General features: G+C 35.0%; 1 protein-coding gene across 1 annotated transcript; it reads left to right on the top strand.

Moving 5' to 3' along the window:
* Positions 1 to 4,677: 4,677 nt before the first annotated feature.
* On the top strand, positions 4,678 to 6,414 carry LOC120146714. Its single transcript, XM_039160208.1, has 5 exons — positions 4,678 to 5,011; positions 5,111 to 5,419; positions 5,505 to 5,802; positions 5,882 to 5,998; positions 6,082 to 6,414. Exons 1-5 carry the CDS (start codon positions 4,694 to 4,696, stop codon positions 6,186 to 6,188), a joined length of 1,149 nt encoding a protein of 382 aa, XP_039016139.1. The 5' UTR covers positions 4,678 to 4,693; the 3' UTR covers positions 6,189 to 6,414.
* Positions 6,415 to 23,032: the final 16,618 nt, after the last annotated feature.

Here is a 23,032-nt window from a genome sequence, read left to right as displayed (position 1 = left end):
TTATTAACGCCATCATTTGTGTTATGCAAAAAAAATTAAATTAATTTTTGTTTTAAAATTTTATAACAATATATTGATATTTAACTTATTAATAGTATATAAAGTTATATCATATCAATATATTAGATATTTATTGTATTTTTACATGTTGACTTACAGGGCAACCTTCATTTTGCACCCTTCAAAGGGAACTTAGAAAAAATGATTAGTTTATATATCAAAATATACTTAAACTTTTTATTATTTTTTTTGTCAAAAATTTACTTGTAAAGATTTTTTATTCCATTGACAATGTATAGAATAACTTTGATAGTTTTCTTATTAGTCCAATAATTATGTATACTTGAAAACAAATATCAAACATAAATATATTTGGAAATTAAAAAATATTTTTAATGTAGAAAGGTAACCTACCTTTTTACATGTCCAGAAAGAAAAGAAAAGAATAGTGTGGAAACCGGAAGAGGGAATCATGAAAGCAAGCTTAAGCTTAAGGATCACTCAAAAAAATATTCATAAATAATTAGATGAAACATTAATCTAATTATTATTCTTCAAGGCGGAGCAAGGCCGCCCTCCGATTGAGAGCCCGAAATATCTCACCGGCCACCATCCACCTCCTTCTGATTGAGCACCCAAAATACCTCACGACCACCACCTTACCTGGACTCTACTCAAGGTGTGATACTATCGTAATATTGTAACTAATAGAGGATCAAAAAATATTTTTAATTATATTAACAATATTTTTTGTACGGATAAACATAAATAAAACTTCAAAGTAACATAATTAATAAAATAAAAAATTAATAAAAATAAATTTTAGGACGAACAAATATAGAATGGGTCTTCGTTGATTGTAACTTAATATATTTGACGATTTAATAAATTATTTTATGTTCAGCTTTAAATTAAGCTTCCGTCAACATGAAATTAGGGAGGTAGATGATTCGGTTTCGTTTAATTTTTTAATAGTCTGTTGGTTTACGGTTATGTTAAATTTAATTTTTGATTTTTTATATTAATTTTGACATTTTATATTTTATTTTTATAATTTTTAAATATTATTTGATAAAGTTTTTAAGCCTTTTCCATAAATACTTTTTAAAATAAACAATAATCATATGTAATATTCTTAAGTTATTTTATTATTATTAAATATAAAATATCTACTTTTATATTATAAATAAATAATAATTTGATTTAGTTTAGTTTAATTAAATAATCGTTTTTTAAAAATTTATTAAATCATAAATTATCTAAATATTACTATTTAAATCAAAGTTAAATTAATTGTTCAACCCTTCATGCGATCAGTTAAATGTGTGGAATAAGTTGAGACTGTTGAAAATGATTGAAAAGGACTGTGAATCATAGCATCAGTTCATAGGGAAATGGAAAACTCCCTTTCCATCACAGCTTAGATATTACGAGTGAGCAATGAAATCGAGAAAATCGAAAAATCGATACGAATCGAGTAAAACGGTTTGGTTCGGTTTGGTTTGGTTTTAAACGGTTTGGTTTTCAGTTCGGTTTAAAGGCTTCATTTTTTTGATTCGGTTCGGTTCGGGTTTTTCATATGGAACCCATTTGTTCCATATTGAACCGAATAGACAATTTTTGTAAAAAAAAATTATAGTTTCAAGTGATTTTTTCATTGAAAAACCGAAAAACCGAATCGAACCGAACTGAAAAACCCGAACCGTTAAAAAACCCGATCCGAACCGAAAAAACCGGTTTCGGTTTTTTCAATTTTTTAACTATTCGGTTTCGGTTTAAATATTGAAAAACTGTTTATTTCGGTTCGATTCAGTTTTTGGTAAAAAACCGAACCGAACCGAATACACCCCTATTAGATATCAGTGGAAAACATTTTTTAAAAGTTTAGTAATATATTTTTCTCTACATTTTAATTTGATTTTCATACTATTTTTTATCAGTTGAACCATATATAATTTATGTATAACATTTTCTCTCTTTAATCATTACCATTTAAAGAAATTATGGGACCAATCAGAATCTGATACATATAATGTTGATGATGACTAAATACATATTAAAAATAATATAAATTAACCTATTTTTTAAGGATAAATATTTTTATATAAATTAAATATTAGATCGATTTTTTTAAATAGTATGATTTTATCTCTCTTCAAATTATAAATATAATGAATGATATCTATATTCTGTAAATATTACACTTTAATACTTATGATATATGTAATATAATTAATCATTTAATTTTATGTCATATTTTATATATACCCATAATTATTAATTTTAATCTAACACGTATATGATACAACTCTACGACTATGTTATATGAATGTTATTAGAAATTACTAATTATATTTACCATATAATTTTATCATGAAATAATAAAATATAAAAGAAAAAATATCCTCTTAGTAACATCAACTCTCTTTTAAGACATATAAATTGTTCTAAATCTAAATTAAATAATCACATAAATTTTTACTTGAAAAATAAAGAAAGAAATATAACTATTGTGATACCTTAAATTTGATCTAATTATTATGACTAAATTTGATATAAAAAAATTTAAAACAAAATTACTTTTTTAAAACAAAATCATAAAATCTAAAGTAGTATTCAAAGTTGGATAAAATAATTGCAAAATCACATAGCAGAAATATATTACATTTCTTTAAAACATATATAAAATAAACACGAAAGTCTCCGTTTAATGTTGAGTTTAAAACTAATATGGGATAATTACATCAATTTGAAGAAAAAAGAAAGAAAAGAGAAATGAATTATAAAATTCATCACAATCTCTAAATGTATACAAATAATTACAGAGTATGTCAACATAAGAAACAATCACATGGAAAGCCCATAAGCTCTATCTACCCATCCATCTGCTAATCTCCAAAAACATAATTTAGGCCCCATTTAATGTTCAGATTTCCAGGAATTTAGGTCAAAATAGTAGGTAATGCTTCATTACTTGGAATAATATTTTCTTTGATCCAAACGTTTCAAAAAATAATTTTATATTATGTGAACTAAACGTTCTCCTATAGTATTGGATTCAGGCAACTACTTCTGCAAAATAGAATACGTGTATATTATTAATAGTTAAGAAAAATTCTAAACATATATAATAATCTTATAATGTTTTAATATTACTTGTATTGTAAGGAGGTAAATACCAATTATTATAGAGGGTAAAGAAGTCTTGGAACAAAGCTTACATGATGATTCTAATCAAGAAAATTCTGGCCGGAGAAGGTTCGTTGTGGATAGCTTGGTTAAGGAATTATATGTTCAATACTAATAATTTCTGGACTGTGGAGGTTAAATCTAACATGAGCTGGAGTTTAAAGCAAATCCTCAAATTAAGGAATGAAGCATCCAGCATTTTGTCTACTGATGTTTCAAATGTTGGCAAAATCTGGAATGAGATTAGAGTTAAAAATCCCAAAGTGCAAGATCACTTATCCTTCGAATGCCCGATTGCCTCGTCCCTATGGTCTACCCTTTTTGCTCTCAATGGCTTACTGTTTAATCATCATTCTTGGGATGCTCTCTTCGGTTGGGCTACTATGTTATGGAAGGAAAAATATATTTTGTCTACCATCATGAAAGTTTCTTCTAATGCACTCATTTACACCATATGGAAGGAAAGAAACAAGAGACTTTTCCAAAGTCACTCATCTACTGTTGAAGAAATGTTTAAAGCTATCAAGGAAATTGTAGGGCTTCAACTAAGGGAAAAAATTATAAGTAGAATTGACAATGTTAATATTTTTCTTTATAACCAATGGGTATTGTCTGATGGGTTGTTTGCCGTTTTTTTTGGATGATCTTTGTATTTTTTACTCTATTATTTTGATGCAGTTTACTATTTTTGGATAATAAAATTTTAATTATCAAAAAAAAAAAGTAAATAAGAGTTGGATGAACTAAATCGAATAGTTAATACCTTGTATGCAAAGGATTGACTGCCCCTACATCGTCAGGTGGACAACATAGCCATGACAAATGTCTGCTACTATGCTGCCGAAACCTTAGCCCCCACGTCGCCATTAAGATAATATCGTGAATTTTGGGATATTTTTTCTCTTTATTTTTGTATAATTATAACTAATCAATCACTTTAAATAAAATATTATAAACTTATTTTTTAAAAAATAAATTTACTTTTTCTAATTTTAAAATTTAAAATCTATATATTACATAAGATAGCTTATCTTATTGAATCGATTAATAATTATTTTTATTATTTAATTTTAAAAACATAAAAAATATAAATTATAAACTTTCAATCTTATCTATTGTGATCTTAATCTTCATAATTAAAAACTTTAATCTTGAAACCTTAGTTTATATTAAAAAAATTCCCTTTACTTTAATATTCCGTATAAATAAATTACTTAAATCTGAAACTTAGGAAAGAAAATGGCGGCCACGGGCCATCTCACATAATGCGTATGAGTCGGCCCTTACGCGGCTGCAACACTTCTATGGACCCTACACTTGCTCATTTGTTGACAGTTACTACTCTCTTTAGCAATCACTGAAGTATTTTGGTTTCATCTTTGAATTTTTCCCGTTGCCAGCAACTGCTTATATTAAATATCAGTTCTTCACCAAGCGCCGAGCTCTCATCACATGCTCTCCACCCTGTCCCTTCTGAACTTTGTATCTGCTCTTTTTCTTTGTTATGACCGAGGTTTTAGACGACGGAGAGTTCTGGCTTCTGCCCCAGTTTTTAACCGACGATGACGGAGTTAAGGCTACGACCAATACCAAGAATCTTAAAGACAGTGAGGGTTTGTTTCCCTACGAGTTCTCTTGCGGGTTTGGGTCTTTCGGGTTTTCTTCGGATCTAAGTTCCCCCGTTGAGTCTGTTCTTGGTTCTACCGAAACAGAGAGTGATGGGGAAGATTACCTTGCTGGGTTAACTCGTCAAATGGCTTACTCCACTCTCAAAGACGATTCCTTCCGAATGGACCCCGCGTTTGCCTATGAAAATCCCAAGGTCTGCTGAATTACTAAACATGAACCATTTTTGAGTGAGTTTATTAAATTAAGGAGTGTTCCTTATTCTGATTTCATTTTTTTTTTTGCATTTTTGTAGGGATGGGTTTTGTCCAGTTCACCGCAATCGACCATGTGTTCGTTACCGAGCGGTTGTGGTTGTAAGCAAGGGTCTAGCCGTGGGAGCCCTAATTGTCAATCTCGGGTTTCATCGCCGCCGGCAACATGGGACCTGCTGTATGCGGCGGCCGGGAAAGTAAAAAGATTACGAATGAACGAAGAAACATATGTAGGATTCAGCAACAGAGGCCTTTTGGGTCCATCAGCTACAAAACCTTCTACGAACCTCGATGCTTCTGGCTTTTACCCTCGACAATCACTTCCTCACAGTAAGCTGCGCACCACTCTTGTAAGATCCTCAAAACAAAGTATTCAGATTGTTTATATTCTGCATGGTGTACTAATTTCTTCGTCTTTTTATTTTTTGGTTGCAGTTTCAGCAACTGAAACAAGATCAGCTAAAGAAACAACGAAACGCGTTGGTTTGGGGAGGATTGACGCAGCAGCAGCAGAAGCATGTGGTCCAAAACAGAGGAAGGTATGATAATAGGACATTGGGTTTGTCCCCATCTGCATGGGCCCCTCTGCAGCAGCAACAACCCCAGCCACCAAACGGGTCGGGTATGCGTGCTGTTTTCTTGGGCAATCAAAATGGTAAAAGAGAACGTGTTGGAACTGGTGTTTTCCTTCCTCGGCGTGTTGGAAACTCTTCTGAACTCTATAAGAATCCATGTTTGTAACCATCAACTTAAAGTTTTAATAGTATTTTCTTGAATGTTCATTGATTTGGATTTTTATGCTATAATGGCAGCTTGCTCTACTGTTCTGGTTCCAGTTAGAGTGGCTCAGGCTTTGAACTTGAATCGCGATGAGGTTGGAGCTCAACTCCAGCTTCACCATCCTGGGTTTAACTCAAGTTTCACTTCTGGTAGTAAATACTTAATATCCCTCTTAAATTTCGTTCATTATTTTTTTAAAAAAAGTTTTTAAACTTTTGAAATGTATTTGTAGATGCTGCTGCATCGAGGCCTCTAAGGGGTTGGAATTTCGTTAGAAATCAAAGGCAGCAGCAAGATATTAGCCATGAAGTCCGGTTACCGCAGGAGTGGACTTATTGATTACTCATCTTGCATGCAGTGGTTTTACCAACTGATCTGTTGGTTTTTCTTTTAAAGTCTTTTTGGGTAGAAATTTGAAGGATAGGATAGAAAAGAGAAGAAAAATTGATAGTTTCCTACAAGGGAAAATAGTAGAATAGTGGTATATAGGCTTTAAGAAGGGAAAATGTTGGTTTATTAAGAATATGAAAACGAAATGTTGGGTTCTTGGGTTAAGGTTTAGGTTGAACAATAAAGAATTTTCTCTAGTTTCAGTGATGGGTACAGCACAACCAACGGCTAGTAGGGGAAGAACATTAAGGTATGGGTTTACCTTTTTACTGTAATTGTGGTCAATAAGTTTTGTATCTTGCTGGAAATGAAAGGCTCATCGTTGTGGTAACTCTGCATCATAGCACATGGGTGTTAATTCGTTTTGCTGTAGAATTTTCCACTTTCCAACCTGTCCACGGTCGTACTCGTCTCTACTTTAGATATCACTAATTTTATTTTATTCATAATATTTAATTATTATAATATTATTTTTATAAATATAAAAATCCAAAAAAATTACAAAAAAAATTAATATTATTATTTAATTTTAATATATTTTTTATTTATCTTATAATTTAATTAAAAAAAATTTTAAATCAAACGCGAGTTACAATACCGCGTTGGAAGTGGCGCAGTACTATAACAATATTCTATAGTGGAGATGGATTTGGCGTACGGCTAAAACGTGTTACAGTGGAAATATCTATACTGTAGCACAGCGTTAGAGATGCCTTAAGAACATTGTGTTTGGAGGTTGGAATTTTATCTATTAATATTTAATGTTAATTATATATATATATATATATATATTTTTGGATAATTAATTAATGTTAATTATAACCAGAAGGATTTTTGCTTTCTCCAAGGTCCGGCAGTTGAAGTTTTTTCTCCTTTTCTGGAAAAAAACCCTACTCTGGTTCACATCTTAAACAAAAGTTATTTAATGAAACCGAAAAGTAAATGAAAGTGATCCAAGTCACCGAAGCGTATGGGTACTTTTATAAGTGTCAAACAAGAGGGGGTTACTTTCTCTGTGTGTGATCTTTCTCTTTGCGTTCTGTTTTATTGAAGGCAGAGTTATTTCCTTTATGCACCAGCTTGGTGCTGGCCGCTACTTTTTGCATTCTCCCAAAGTCCGTCGTATGTTACGCGTGTTTCCTGTATTTTTATTGGTCGGTTGATGTAATGCCTGCTACCTTAGCCTCTCCCTCTGCTTTACAATGCCACTGTTTATGACATCTTGGTGGGATTTTTTATGCTTTCACATCAAAAAAACTCAGTCTATGCTTGGGTTCAATAGCCATAGCTATCATCCAGACATAAATAGCAGTGTCAAACATTAATTGGGAAAGCATTTCAAGGACTCCTCAGTCGGTAGTACACACACACTTCCCATCCGGATATATATCTACCTTATAAAAAGCTACTATGCATTATGTATTACCCTCTGACTGAGAGCTGAATGGGGTGATGGAACATAAAGCAGCCGCACATGTATAGGTTATTAATGTGCCCACGCTACACTATGACTACTTCCGAATAACTATTATCTGCTTTACTCACACCAATGGCTGCTACCATGGCAATTCTACTCTGTGAATACTAATTTCATTTTGATTTACAACTCTACCCTCTAAATTCATCGGTGTAAATGGGTTATTTTAAATAAATTTCACTTTACACTAGAATTAGTATTTTACAATTAAGCTAATCACCTCATTGATGATCAGATTTGGTTATTACCGTAACAATACAAGTTTAAAGTTTATGCTTAATTTATTTTTTAAATAAGTTTCAAATCTAATCTCAATATTATTTAGAGAGGAGATTAAAAGAAACTCTAAGAAAATGAACGAGAACAATCCTAATAAATCTAAAATCTATGACATAAAAATATATATAAAAAATAAATACAAGTAGCTTGATCACTATAATTTTTGTTTCAGTTGATATAATAATTTAATACTCATGCGTAGTTTGGCTGAAATCATGTGTGTGGTAAGAGGGCTGGGCCAAGACATTTGTTTTTTTTTAAAGGATGTTTTGTATAAGAGAAAATAATTTCAGTGATAAAAAAAATGTCTTATAATATACGATTTTAACCAATTTTTTTTTGATTTACCAAAATGACCAACTAAATCGCAATGCGATCGATAATTCGCAACGCGATCTCCGGTATCGCAAATCAGTTTCCAGATTCACAACGCGATTCTGACTATCGCCTTACGATTTTCCAAATTCGCGTTGCGATTTTCCGACTATCGCAATGCGAATATGTAAATCGCAATGCGATTATGACTATCGCAATGCGATTTTGACTGTCGCAACACTGAATTTCAAATTCGCAACAGGTTTTAGTTTCGCAACACAAATATTTTGGGTATATAACTACGCAGCAGAAGCAACTCATAACCTAAATTCCTAAATCGCAACTCATTCCATCTCCATCTATTACTCTCACCGGCGACATCCGTTCTTATATCCAACGATATCCTTCCCCATCCGGCTACAGGTTTTAGTTTCGCAGCTCGTTTGTTTAGTAAATTAATTTATAATAATGAAATCATCTAATGTTGATCATGTTTGGATAGATTTGTGTTTTGGAGGGTCATGGGAGAATGCTCATGGTGTTTTACAATATATGCCTTTACCCATGAATCTTCAACTAAAATTGTCATTAAAAAAGTTAACTTATGAAACTCTAATGTTACGTGTTGCAAATAAATTGAATTTAGAGCCCTTAAGTGGATTTAGGCTATCTTATCAGAGAAAATGTAAAGTTTATTTGTTAACCGACAATGAAGATGTTGAACGATTCATTGCTTACGTTATTGTTTCGCAAGATGATGTTACATTGTATGTTGTTGAACCTAGAAGTAGTTAAGTTGGGTCAGTAGCGGGTAGTAATCAACTAAGTTTTTCAACCCTAGTTTATGGTGCTCAAAATTTGCAAATTTAATGGTTCCACCACAATTTCATCACCAAGCAAATTTTGTTTCACCACATTTCCAATACCAAACACAATCTCAAAACCCACAACCTTTCCCTAATCCAAATCCCAATCAACTTTCAGCACCAAATTTCGGTTTTCGTATTATCCAGTTAGACGATGATGAGTCAACAGAAAAATTTGTGAGTACTAGTCGGTATTCGAAATTTGATCTTGGTCAATACCCGGACTTTGATCTTGGTCAATACTCAGATTTTGATGATGTTTCAGCAGAAGAAACAGACCCTGCGTTTAATGATTTTGATATTGATCAATACCTGAATTTTGATCATGAAACAGCCGCTACCGAGGAAGATGTTGTTGATGATAATGAGGAGGAAGTTACGACTGTGAATGAATATGTTGAACATCCATTCTGTAATTCATATAACCCTGAAGAAGAAAAAGAAGAATAAGAAATCCCCAGAGAAAAGTCCCCGAAGAAAATACCACAGGAGTATAACTGGAATATGCCAGAATTACTTCAGATACCGGAAGAAGAGTTGGTAAAAATAGCAGTTGATTGTTACACAAAAAGTATTCGTATCAAGAAAGATGATTGTTTTGATACAAAGGAAGACTTGAAGATAGCTTTGTATACGAAATGTGTGGAAGATGGCTATCAACTAAAAGTTAACAAATCAAGCAAAGATCGTTTCGAAACAAGGTGTATGATTGACAAAAATTGTACGTGGCGTATGATTGCAAAGAGGATAAAAGATTGCGAAATGTTTCAAGTTAGGACTTTTATTGATAAACATGCATGTTCAAGAACCCAAGTTTTTCCTCATTATAGACATGCAAACAAAAAGGTGTTGGGTGGTTTTCTGGCTGAGTTAATGTTTTTGAATGGCAGGGTATATCGAGGACATGAAATTATGACTGACATGAATGCTCGGTTCAAGATTAGTATCTCATATTCTCAAGCTTGGAGAGTCAAATGTTATGCCTTGGAATTGTTGAGGGGGTCGCCAGAAGCATCGTTTGCCCAACTGCCGGCTTATTGTCACAATTTAAAGCTGAAAAATCCTGGGTCGGTAACTCATATCAAAACAGATAGAGATGGACGCTTTGAGTTGCTGTTTATCGCCATTGGTGCTGCGGTTAGTAAATCAATATAATTTTGTTGACTCATTTTTGTTAGTTATATGCATTTCACATTTAAATGATTATATTTCTTGTGTATATGATTTTGTAGATTCGTTCGTTTATTACTTGCATGCGCCCAGTTATTATAGTTGACGGAGCACATTTAAAAGGTCGATACCTTGGAGTAAACTTATTAGCAGTAGCCATGTATGCTAATAATGGGATACTGCCAATAGCTTACGGGGTTGACAAATCTGAAACCTCTGATTCATGGACATGGTTTATGGGGCATCTTAGGGATTGTATAGGTCCTATTAGCAATCTGACAATCATATCCGATAGGGCAAACTCAATTGACAACGCAGTTAGAAGGTGTTTCCCATATACTTTTCATGGACTTTGTGGTGTTCATTTATATAGAAATCTAAAATCAAGGTCTGCTGGTATAAAAAAATCACAAATGGACATACTGGAAGGCTGTAAAAGCTTATTGGGAAGTGGATTTTAATAAGCATATAAATTGTTTAAAATGTGTTTTGCCTCAGTGTGCTCAAACACTAGAAGATGTCAGGTTTGAAAGATGGTCAAGAGTACATCAACTTGGAGCAAGATATGGTTTCATGACGTCTAATAGTGCAGAATCAATCAACGCTCTAAATCGTAATTCCCGGAAATTACCCATTACTATGTTAATGGAGTTTTTTCGAGCCTCTATTCAACAGTGGTACTACACGAAAATAAACCATGCAGGTATTATTTCTTTAAATTCGTAACTTATCATATATTTTACTAAGTATTATTTATTTAAATTTATAGGAATATTGGAACATCGTGTTACACCATGGACTGAAAAAAAAGATAACGAAACGTGTTGTGAAGTCAACGTCATGGAGAGTTGAACCATGTTCAAACACTTTGTTTGAAGTACTGGATAATAACTTAAATGGGCTTGTTGATCTAAATGCAAAGATGTGTAGTTGTATGAAATGACAAACATCTGGCTATCCGTGTGGGCATGTTATAAAAGTTACTCTTTATATAAACCAAGATGATTCAAGCGTATACGCTATGGATTGCTACACTACAGAAGTATATTAACTGACTTATGCCGAGATTATCTACCCTATTCGACATCCTTCTGAGTGGGACATACCAGATGACTTATAAACAGTTTTCCCACCAGCCATGGACAAAAGGCTACCTGGCTGACCAAAAAGTCACGATCGTATACCGTCAAGGGTGAAGAGAATAAGAGATCGACATGTAGTCGGTGCAAGGAAAGTGGTCATACAAGGTTGACATGTGGATCACCAGTGCCATCACAATCATCTTTTCCTCTACCAAAATATGGATCCTCATCAAAATCCAAAGCTCATATGGTGTCAAGAAAAAGACAATCAAAATCGCAATCAAAATCAAAATCCCAATCACAACTGGCTTCACCTTTTGGGACTATTAACTTAGGTGATTTTTAAATGCAAACGTTGTATTATGTGTAAACTTTTAACATTTTCAGTTAGGCATGTATAAGTAACTTGAGTTTGAACATTGCTATGATCTGTTCAGTTGTTATCACTTATTACATATTCATTTGAATATCGCAACACGAATTTGACTATTATGTGTAATTTATGTGTAAACTTTTAACATTTTCAGTTAGGCATGTATTAGTAACTTAAGTTTGAACATTGCTATGATATATTCAGTTGTTATCACTTGTTACACATTCATTTGAATATCGTAACGCGAATTTGACTATCGCAACGCGAATTTGATTATCGCAACTCAAAAATCGCAACACGAATTTGACTATCGCAACACGAATATGACTATCGCAACGCAAAAATCGTAACGCAAATTTGACTATCGCAACGCGAATTTGACTATAGCAACGGTTATTTGACTATCGCAACGCGAATTTGACTATCGCAACGCGAATTTGAGTATCGCAACACGAATTTGATTATCTCAACGGGTATTTGACTATCGCAACGAGAAAATCGCAAAGCGTATTAGACTATCGCAACGCGAATTGACTTTCGCGTTGCGCTTTTGTCTTTCGCATTGCGATTTTGAGTTTAGCGTTGCGAAAGTGTACCTCCAACAGGTCTTTTGCCTTCAATATGATGCAGATTGAAATCAACAAATCAACTTTTACATTTCAATCAATTAAACAAGCACAAATAAGAATTATTTACACATCAATATTAAACAAATCAACTTTTACAAATCAGTTTTTATAAATCAATTAAACAAGCAAAAAATGATAATATTTATTATTTTCCTCATCAATTAATTAAAAAAATCAGTCTTTTAAGAATCAATTAAACAATAAAAAAAGTGTACCCCAGACAGTTGTTTATGCACCCATACATCAATTTCACGCAGCTCACTTTAGGATTAACCTGCAGAAACCAAACATTTGCTCAAATAACACTTTCTACACATCTAAAACCAACAAACAACAAATTATTATTGAATTCTAGGTACTTAACAACACTTGCATTTGACTTACAAATTGTTTATGGACACTTTTATAACGCGGATGCAGGTAGGCAGCGTCTCGAATATATCGCTCTAGCCATAAAATGCCGAAACCACAATCCTACTGCACCTCTATCTCTATCGGTGGGAGACAGAAACTGTGTACTTCCTGTTGTCAAATGCTCCAAGCACATGCATACGAGAGGACCACAATCCCCTCTGGCTTCCGGCGTTTGTTGTGGCGCGGTCTCGTCTCTGATAACTGTAACATTGAACTTCTTTGGCTTCTTGTTTCCAGAATAAGTCCAATAATTAATCGCATCTAAGAATTTAGCCAAATGAGAGCTCAATCCTTTAATAATATCTCTCAAATCAGACAATGATATGTAATTTATCATGTTGTCATATACTATTGTCTTCAGGGATGAGAGCTAAAGCTCGACGAGAAGCCAATGAGTACGTTCCAAAACAGGGATAAACACCTGCAATCATAAGGAATAATTCAAATTACGCACTTATTTATGAACACCTTTAAAATATTAAAAAAATACTAACCTTATCGACCTCCCACCATGCATGATAAAGTTTAGCTTGTCCATTAGCCAACACATATGATTCCTGTCATTGATTTTTTAAGTGAACTATGTGAAAAGACGTCAACATAATTGTATATCGCATATTTTTTTTTATTTTTTTTCTTCAAAGCCCTTACTATTAGAAGACGTGACACCCATGCATCAATATGTTGTTTTACAAAAAAGACATATATTAGTGAATTACATAAATTTAAAAAAAATTAATTAAAATGAAATATAAGAAGAAATATAAGACTTACCCCCATCGAAATAGTCATTATCTTCAACCCCTAATAACACACCCCACCAAGACCGTTCAATCAACAAATGCATATCATCGTTGAATTTGTATATGTCAGCGTAACACCCTTGGCTTCGCTCATGTAGATAAAAATCAACTGCGGTCTTAGCCCAAAGGCTATTATCCAGAATTGTTTCCGGTAGTTGTTTCCTCTCCACTTCATCTGCCGGAATGGTACTGGCCGGTAACTTATACGAAAGCCAACAGTCATCCATCATGTCCGGCACGTGAGTGGGTTTCTCAATAATTCGATATATTATACCGTGTGAATCGGGCTCTAGAATATTGGGAGGGACCTCTTCAACGATGACAGTGACCTCTTGAACGGTGGGAGGGGATTCTTGAGGGATGACAGGGGCCTCTTGAACGATAGGGGAGGACTCTTGAACGATGACAGGTGAGTCGGCCTTTTTCTTACAGATTCTTCGCACTATTGGGGTGAACAAATACTTAATGGCACGTGTACGCCGTCTGATGCGTGAACTCTGTCTTGCAAGAAAAACCCGACGTAGAGCATCCACCTTAGCGGGCCGTTAAAAAAAATTAATACATAAATCAGTAAATAAACAGACATGATATTAAACAGTGAAAACAAAGACAAATATATTTCAAACTTGCACGGTATTCACCCAAGTCATTATTATATCATTGTTCACAAAAATGCATCAGATAATATTCCAGAAGTAATCACTTATACAAACATTTAAAATGATAACATATAGGTTTAGTGCAGGTTCAATGACAACATAAAGAATAGTAGTTTATTCTTGAAACTTAAATTTTCAACACTGTGAAGTTAGTATTTGTCTTTGTCTTTTGGTTGAAGTAATGCAATTCATTCAAGTTTCAATTTGCAGAAGAAGAATAGAATCTGAAACTTAAAATCGCAACACAAATGACTATCGCAGCGCGAAAATGACTATCGCAACGCGAATTTGACTATCGCAATGAGAGAATCGCAATGCGATTTTCATTTCGCATTGCGATTCTTTCGTTGCGATAGTCATTTTCGCGTTGCGATAGTAAACTATTATTCTTCTGCAAATTGAAACTTGAATGGATTGCATTACTTCAACCAAAAGACAACAAAAAACAAATACTAACTTCACAGGGTTAAAGAATAAACAGTTTAACAGTATTGGCAGCAACCGAATGAATTTACTAAGCAATCTAAGTGAAATGGTACATCTAAGTGAAATGGTTAATCTAAGTGAAATTACGAGTAAATTTATCATCAAGTTAAATACGAAAAATATTAAACTTACCTCGTTGCGTAGAGTATGAACCTCATTCTGCAACAATGCTACCATCTCACGTAGAGCGGCTATCTCACCACGTAAAGTAGACACCTCAACACGCCATGTACCATTGTCATCGCGTAAAGTACCGACCTCCTCACGCAAGGCATTGACCTCATCACGTAACTCCCCTAACTCATCCCGTGGAGGTGGAGGTGGAGAACAGGGAGATAAACGTCGTGGCATCTTTGTCGGTCGCCTATCATGAGGTGATAGTGGAGAAGAGGCTCGATGATGTGACATAATAGGTGATGGCTCTCGTTGTGGAGGTGTATAGTCTGGTCGATCAGGTGATGGCTCTCGAAGTGAAGGCTGCTCATCATCCGTGCCATCAAAAAAACGCTTACTAGCTTGCCACCAATCAGTGGCAAGCTCAGCTTCTGTGGGTGTCAGCCTCTTTAATGGAGTATTGAACTCCTAACAATATAAAAGCTCAAACAAAGTTAAACGTGTACTAGTAATAACTTGTGTATAAACATATGGTAGTATTTGTGTTAACTTACATTATTTATTTTCGTATACGGTAGTAAATCTTCCCATTGCTGCAAGGTCCGTTTCATCTTCCAGGAAATAGCCCTAGGAATATCATTAGAAGTTTTTAATGCATATGTCTGCATGGCGGGAAAGGCCGCAAATATCCAAATCTACAAATAATATAATAAAAAACATTAGTAATTGTTAAATAATAATTAATTATAATTTTGGAAACATTATATAAAAATTCTTACCTTAAAGGCCCAAATAAAGCCTGACAAAGTGTATTTGGAACCATCGCCACACAAACTTTTTCGATCATCAAAGGCAGACGACAACTTATTCCATGTAGTTTTCCATAGATACGAACCCCACGGAAACAAGTTCCATGCATTTAGGTACTCTACCAATTTAATTAGACCATTAGGAATAGATTGTCTGGCCTCTCTGCCTAAAAAGCCGGCATGCAAAAGTATTAGAAGGCATACTCGGACAACATCGACGTCATCCATCCGAGTAAAACCATCTTTCTTATTCAATAATCTCGTCAAGTCTTCCACGTGTAAATTCGGCTTCTCCATTGACAGCTCAGGAAAAACCCGAGATAACCATGATAGGTGGGTAATATGTCTAGTGTACCGACCTACATCATCGTGTCCGAAGCGTAGACCGGTGATTAAGCAAAACTCCTCCCGCCCAAAACACGTATACGCCGGTGGAAAATCAAACCATATCTCTTCATCACAAAGTTGTATAGTCTCTGGTAGATCGCTAGTCATGGTTTGAAGAAACAGATGGGTCAACATAGCATCTCCACCCGGATGTTGTACTTTCAGCCATGGCCCGAAGCAAGTATCCTCAAATATTTTTCTTTGTGCAGGTGAAAGCTTCGACGCAATTGTTTTGGCCAGGCTTAATTTATTTCTTAAGGTCAATTGAACCGAATAAAAGTTCTACAAAAACAATAAACATACCAAGTTAGATATACCAAAAACTACACTGTGAAGATATACAAAGAACAATAAACATAAAGAGTAGTAGTTTATTATTCAAACTTAAATTTACAACACTGTGAATTTAGTATTTGTCTTTATTTTTTTGTTGAAGTAATGCAATTCATTCAAGTTTCAATTTGTAGAAGAAGAATAGTTTCTGAAACTTAAAATCGCAACACGAAAAATGACTATCGCAACGCGAATTTGACTATCGCAACGCGAAATGAAAATCGCAACGCGAAACTAAAATCGCATTGCGATTCTGTCGTTGCGATTTTCATTTCGCGTTGCGATTCTTGGTTTCAAATACTAAAATTGAAACTTGAATGGATTGCATTACTTCAACCAAAAGACAAAACAAAGACAAATACTAAATTCATAGAGTTTAAAGACTAAACAGTTTAGCAGTATTGGTAGCAATCGAATGAATTTAATAAGCAATCTAAATGAAATGATTAATCTATTATTGAAATTATCAGTAAACTTATCATCAATCTCAATATGAAAACCCTAATAATAATGCAAAAATTTCAAAATAAAAATAATTAAAAAAACTAACCCTCGGTGGTTGATTTTCCATTTCTAATCGTGAATGATTGTGAGGGTGGCTCTGAGAGATGGAGATAGACGGATTTCGCCGGAGATGGGGACTGATTTCGTCGGAGATGGGGACGGATGTCGCCTTAGAGAGTGAGAGATGGAGATGAGACTGAGTTGTGATTTAGGGTTTTAGGTTATGAGTTGCGATTACGGGATATACTGTGGACGGTTCAGTGTTCCGATATATTAATATTCGTGTTTGAAATTTGAAAAAAAAATGCGCGTTGCGCGTTGCGATAATAATGACGCTTTGAAAATCGCATTGCGATAGTTAGCATCGCGTTGCGACAGTCAGAATCGCGTTGCGACAGTCAAAATCGCGTTGCGATAGTCAGAATCTCGTTGCGATAGTCAGAATCTCGTTGCGATAGTCATACTCGCATTGCAATTTACATATTCGCAATGCGATAGTCAGAAAATCGCAACGCGAATTTGAAAAATCGTAATGCGATAGTCAGAATCGCGTTGCGAATCTGGAAACTGATTTACGATACCGGAGATCGCGTTGCGAATTATCGATCGCATTACGATTTAATTGGTTATTTTGACAAATCTAAAAAAAATTATTTAAAATCATATATTATAAGACATTTTTGAACACTGAGATTATTTTATCTTTGTTTAATGTTATAGAAGCAAAATCATACAAAGGGAATGACGATATCTGGATATTGTTAAAAAATCTCCTTAAATTTAATGGAGGTAAAAAGTGTCCCATGTCAAAGCCAAATACCCCAGAAACAATCAGTTAGGAATAACCCAGGACCAAACACACAATCTCATGTCCACACAGCAACCAGGAATCCAACTACAACCAGACGAATACCCAGCTTGCAGTACTGATAACGGCAGAAACATATTCAGCAGTAAACGACACACAGGATACGAGATACAGGAACCAACCATGGAGAACAAACACCAAAACAGATTTAGCGAAAGAAGTATCTTGAAAAAACAGAGATAAAACCAGCGAGTGGCTTATGCTCAACCACTCAGGCAAATTTCAACGGTTTGCTCACCCAACCAACCAAACCTCTCATTTCGTGCTCTCGAAATAGACAAGAAAGACCAAAGCAAAACCTTAATGGAAAATAATAGAGCACGGTTCCTTATCTTAAAAGTTTTATTTTTTAATATTTTACATATTTTATTAATTATTTAATTTTGTATTTCTTAAATTTTTTATAAAAATTACTTAAGTGCAAAAGTTAATGGCGTGCACACGATCAATATGGCGCCAAGTCAGGGGGCGCAAATTAGCACCTCGTCATGATCAGAATGCTATGAATTTCAACATCGTCATCCGCCGCGATTGCTGCATGATCTTCTTTTCAAATTGATCAGCTGAGATTGAAATACTAGCTGACGGATTTTGTTGTGCGATTCGCCTGGACGCTTGCAAACATCAGCAAAATTTGGTCAATCACTCTTGGACATCAAATTTCTGGTAATTATTTTTGTTTATGTTGGCAATTATAGTTAGTAAGAAGAGGAAATGATTTTTTCTCTCTTCAAACTGTTAGTTACGACTATTTAATTGAAATTAAGCTTACTTATTAAATTAAACAAAAAATCTTGTGCAATTCTTCAGTGAACGATGGCTTTAGAGGAAGATGATGAGCAGAGCTATGCTGTAGAGAGTAGTTGCAGGAAGTTATTCTGTTTGTACAGTTAGAGAATTTGTTAGTTAGTTACTGGATAGTTAGACTCCTAGCTGCTGTATAAATACTTTAGTTTGTAATCTTATACTGGTATGAGAAATGAAGTATATTCAGTATTATCCAAATTATACATTTTAACATGGTATCAGGAAGGTTCTTTCTGGGCTATTGGGTTATTGGGCTTCTATTTTACTATTCCCATTTTTCATTTATCGTTTCCCTTTCCCGTTTCAGTGCAAATTCCCAATTCTAAGTTCTGTTCTTCTGCGTTTTTTTTTCCTTCTCTCTTCGATTCTTCTTCGTGATGCCTCCACAGGACATTTCAGAGATTGATTTCACGCATCCCTTGTATCTACACCCGTCTGATACACCAGGTGCTCTTCTTGTTTCTCATCAACTCACTGGCGTCCATGATTATAGTATTTGGAGTCGATCGATGCAGATTTCTCTGCTTGCGAAGAACAAATTAGGGTTTATTGACGGCGTATGTCGTCGGTCTAATTTTGTGGAGCAACTTCAACCACAATGGGATAGATGCAATGCAATTGTTCTTTCGTGGTTAATCAATTCAGTCAGCAAAGATCTTTCGGCTGGAATTGTTTTTGCCTCCAGCGCTGCTCTTGTGTGGTCTGATTTGAAAGAAAGGTTCGACAAGGTTGATGGTTCTCGGGTCTATTTTTTGCACAGAGAGATTGCAACCCTCGTCCAAGGCGATTCTTCAATTTCGTCATACTTTACAAAGTTGAAGCTTCTCTGGGATGAATACGGTGCTTTGGTGCCTCTTCCTTCGTGCGATTGTGCTAATGCCCAAACAAAACACTGCTAATGCTCTCCAGTAACGCCTTTTCCAGTTCTTGATGGGCTTGAATGAATCATACTCTGCTGTGCGTAGTCAGATACTTCTGATGCAACCATTACCAAGCGTTAATCAGGCTTATTCGATGATGGTTCAAGAGGAGTCTCAACGATCTCACTCTACTGGTATACCTTCATTAACTGATTCTACTGCTTTCTATTCTAATGTCTCTGCATCTTTTGGCAGTGTTGGTCGGCGTCGGTTCAATGGTGTTTGTGACCATTGTAAGATTAAAGGGCACAAAAAGGACCAATGTTATCGATTGATTGGGTTCCCTACTGACTTCAAATTCAATCGAAAGAAGGATGCTTCAGCTGCTCTTACTGGTCAGCTTGAAGAACCTGTTACTGCTTCAGCTCCTCATATGCCCCCTGCTCCAGTCTTTACTCAAGAACAGTACAACCAGATACTGAGTCTGTTACATCAAACCCCTGCTTCTGAGCCCTCTGTTAATTTTGTGGGATAAACTTCAGGTACTGATTCTTTCATTCATTGGATCTTGGACACTGGTGCTACTGATCACATTACTTTTGAATTCTCTTGCTTGATAAATCCTGTTGCGTGTGCTTCAAAGAATCATTTTGTTCATCTTCCTAATGGTAAAAAGGCTCTTATTACCCATACTGGTTCTTACATTCTGAAAAATAACTACATCATTCACAATGTTTTGTATGTCCCTGAATTTAAAAATAACCTTATGTCAATCACTAAACTGACAAGTGAGCTTCAATGTGTTGTTTTGTTTTATCCTGCATTTTGCATCCTGCAGGACATCTCCAGTGGAAAGATCAAGGGGATTGGTAAGGAACATGGAGGTCTTTACTTGCTCGAGTCTTCTTTTGCATCATCGGGTTTGAGTTCATCTTCTATTCATGATTCTTCTTTTTCAAATTTCTCTGTTTGTAAGCTTGTTGATCATCATTCTTCTACCATTACTGAACTTTGGCATGCTAGGCTTGGGCATGCTGCCATTAATAAAATTCACAAATTGCTTGTTCTTCAGTCTGTCAAATTCAATTCTAGTGATGTACAACATTGTTCAGTGTGTCCTATGGCTCGACAAACACGTTTGCCATTTCCTTTAAGTACCTCTAGAACGGATAATCCTTTTGAATTAATTCATATTGATCTTTGGGGTCCCTATGGAGTTTCTACTCATAGTGGACATCGTTATTTTCTTACCGTTGTTGATGATTTCAGTCGTATGACTTGGGTGTTTTTATTAAGACTTAAAACGGATGTTGTTCTTCATTTAAAAGCCTTGTTCCTCATGATTAAAAATCAGTTCACTACTTCTGTTAAGATAATTCGTAGTGATAATGGGTCTGAATTCTTCAATTCGGTTTGCTCTCCTTTGCTTTCTTCTCTTGGCATAATTCATTAATCGAGTTGTGTTCGTACTCCTCAGCAAAATGGGGTAGCTGAGCGTAAACATAGACATTTACTTGAGGTTGCTCGGGCCCTCCGTTTTCATTCTAAAGTTCCCTTAAAATTTTGGGGTGTGTCCTTACTGCGTGTTATCTAATAAATAGGTTGCCTTCTTCTGTTTTGTCTTGGCTTACTCCATTCGAATTGTTGTATAAAAAGCCCCCTTCCTTGTCTCACATTCGTGTATTTGGGTGTCTTGCTTATGCAACTCAAACTCATGTAACTGACAAGTTTGCTTCGAGAGCCATTCCTTCTGTGTTTCTTGGTTATTCGTCCACTCAAAAAGGCTATCTTCTATTTGATCTTGAAAAAAAAGTTTTCTTTGTCAATCGTGATGTTGTTTTCCATGAATCTTTTTTTCCTTTTAGGTTTCCTCAATCATCTGATTCCTTTTTTCCTACTCAATCTTATAAGGATGATTCTGAATTCTTGGTTTTGTCTCAACCTCCTGTCTCTCTTGGTGATTCTTCCTCACCAGTTTTATCCGAATCATTGGAACCTTCAGTTATTCCATTGCGTAAGTCTTCTCGAGCATCTAGACCTCCTACATGGCTACACGATTATGTGCGTTCCAATCAGTCTTCTTCTTCTATTTCCACCTGTAAGTACCCTCTTATTCATAATGTTTCTTATGCTCATTTACCTATTCATACTCAACATTTTCTTGCCACCACTTCCTCCATTGTTGAACCACAATCCTATTCTGAAGCTATTTTAAACCCGGTTTGGATTAAAGCCATGCAAGAGGAAATTCAAGCCTTAGAAAACAATGGTACTTGGTCTGTAGTATCTTTACCTCCAGGAGTGAATCCCATTGGTTGCAAATGGGTATTTCGTGTCAAGTATAGTGCTGATGGTACAATTGAGCGTTTTAATGCACGTCTTGTTGCTAAAGGTTACAATCAAAGAGAGGGTGTTGATTTTGTTGAAACATTTTCCCCTGTTGCGAAGTTAGTCACTGTTCGGACAATTCTGGCCATTGCTGCTATGTATGATTGGCCTCTTTTTCAAATGGACGTGCACAATGCATTTCTGCAAGGTGATTTATTTGAAGAAATCTACATGAAATTGCCCGAAGGTTTTAGCAGCTAGGGGTAGAATATGGTTTGTCGGCTGCAAAAATCTCTTTATGGTTTGAAGCAAGCTTCACGACAATGGAATTTAAAACTTACTGAAGCATTGGTAGCTGCAGGATATCAGCAAAGCAAGTTTGACTATTCGATGTTCACAAAAAAGGAGGGTGAAAAATTGGTGGTGATGCTCATTTATGTAGATGATCTCCTTTTAATTGGTAATGATTCAGCCTTGATTAATGAGCTGAAGGATATATTGAATTACAACTTTAAGATGAAAGATCTGGGAGAGTTGAAATATTTCTTGGGGTTTGAGGTTTTGAGGTCAAAGGAAGGAATCACATTGAATCAAAGGAAATATGCTCTAGAGCTGCTAAAGGAGACTGGTCTTGAAGGAGTTAAACCAGCCATGACTCCTTTGGAGCAGAATTTGAAGCTTACTTCCACAGAATATGATGAGCATTTGCAGCAAGAGGGAGATGAAGTATTGGTTGAAGAAAAGTCAACATTTCAAAGGTTAATTGGAAGATTGATATACTTGACACATACTCGGCCAGATATTACATTTGCAGTGCATCATCTTAGTCGATTTATGCAACAACCAAAGAGAACACATTTAGAGGCAACATTGAGAGTTGTCAAATATTTGAAGAAGGAACCAGGTCAGGGGATTCTGTTGAAGAAAGCAAGCAAAAATCAGTTGTTGGCATATTGTGATTCAGACTGGGCTTCATGTCTTATGTCAAGAAAATCAGTTATTGGTTTTTGCATAAAGTTAGGTGATTCTTTGATATCCTGGAAATCAAAGAAGCAGAATACGGTAGCAAGATCCTCAGCCGAAGCTGAATATCGAAGTATGGCGGTTGTTGCAGCTGAAGTAGTATGGTTAAATGGCATTTTAAAGGAGCTACAAACTGACCTTTCGAAACCAGCAAAGTTGTACAGTGATAGTAAAGCAGCTTTGCAAATTTCAGCAAATCCAGTCTTT

This window comes from Hibiscus syriacus, unplaced genomic scaffold (assembly GCF_006381635.1).
Source record: "Hibiscus syriacus cultivar Baekdansim isolate YM2019G1 unplaced genomic scaffold, ASM638163v2 tig00110931_pilon, whole genome shotgun sequence".
Lineage (NCBI taxonomy): Eukaryota > Viridiplantae > Streptophyta > Magnoliopsida > Malvales > Malvaceae > Hibiscus > Hibiscus syriacus.
This window is presented reverse-complemented; position numbering and strand designations above follow the sequence as displayed.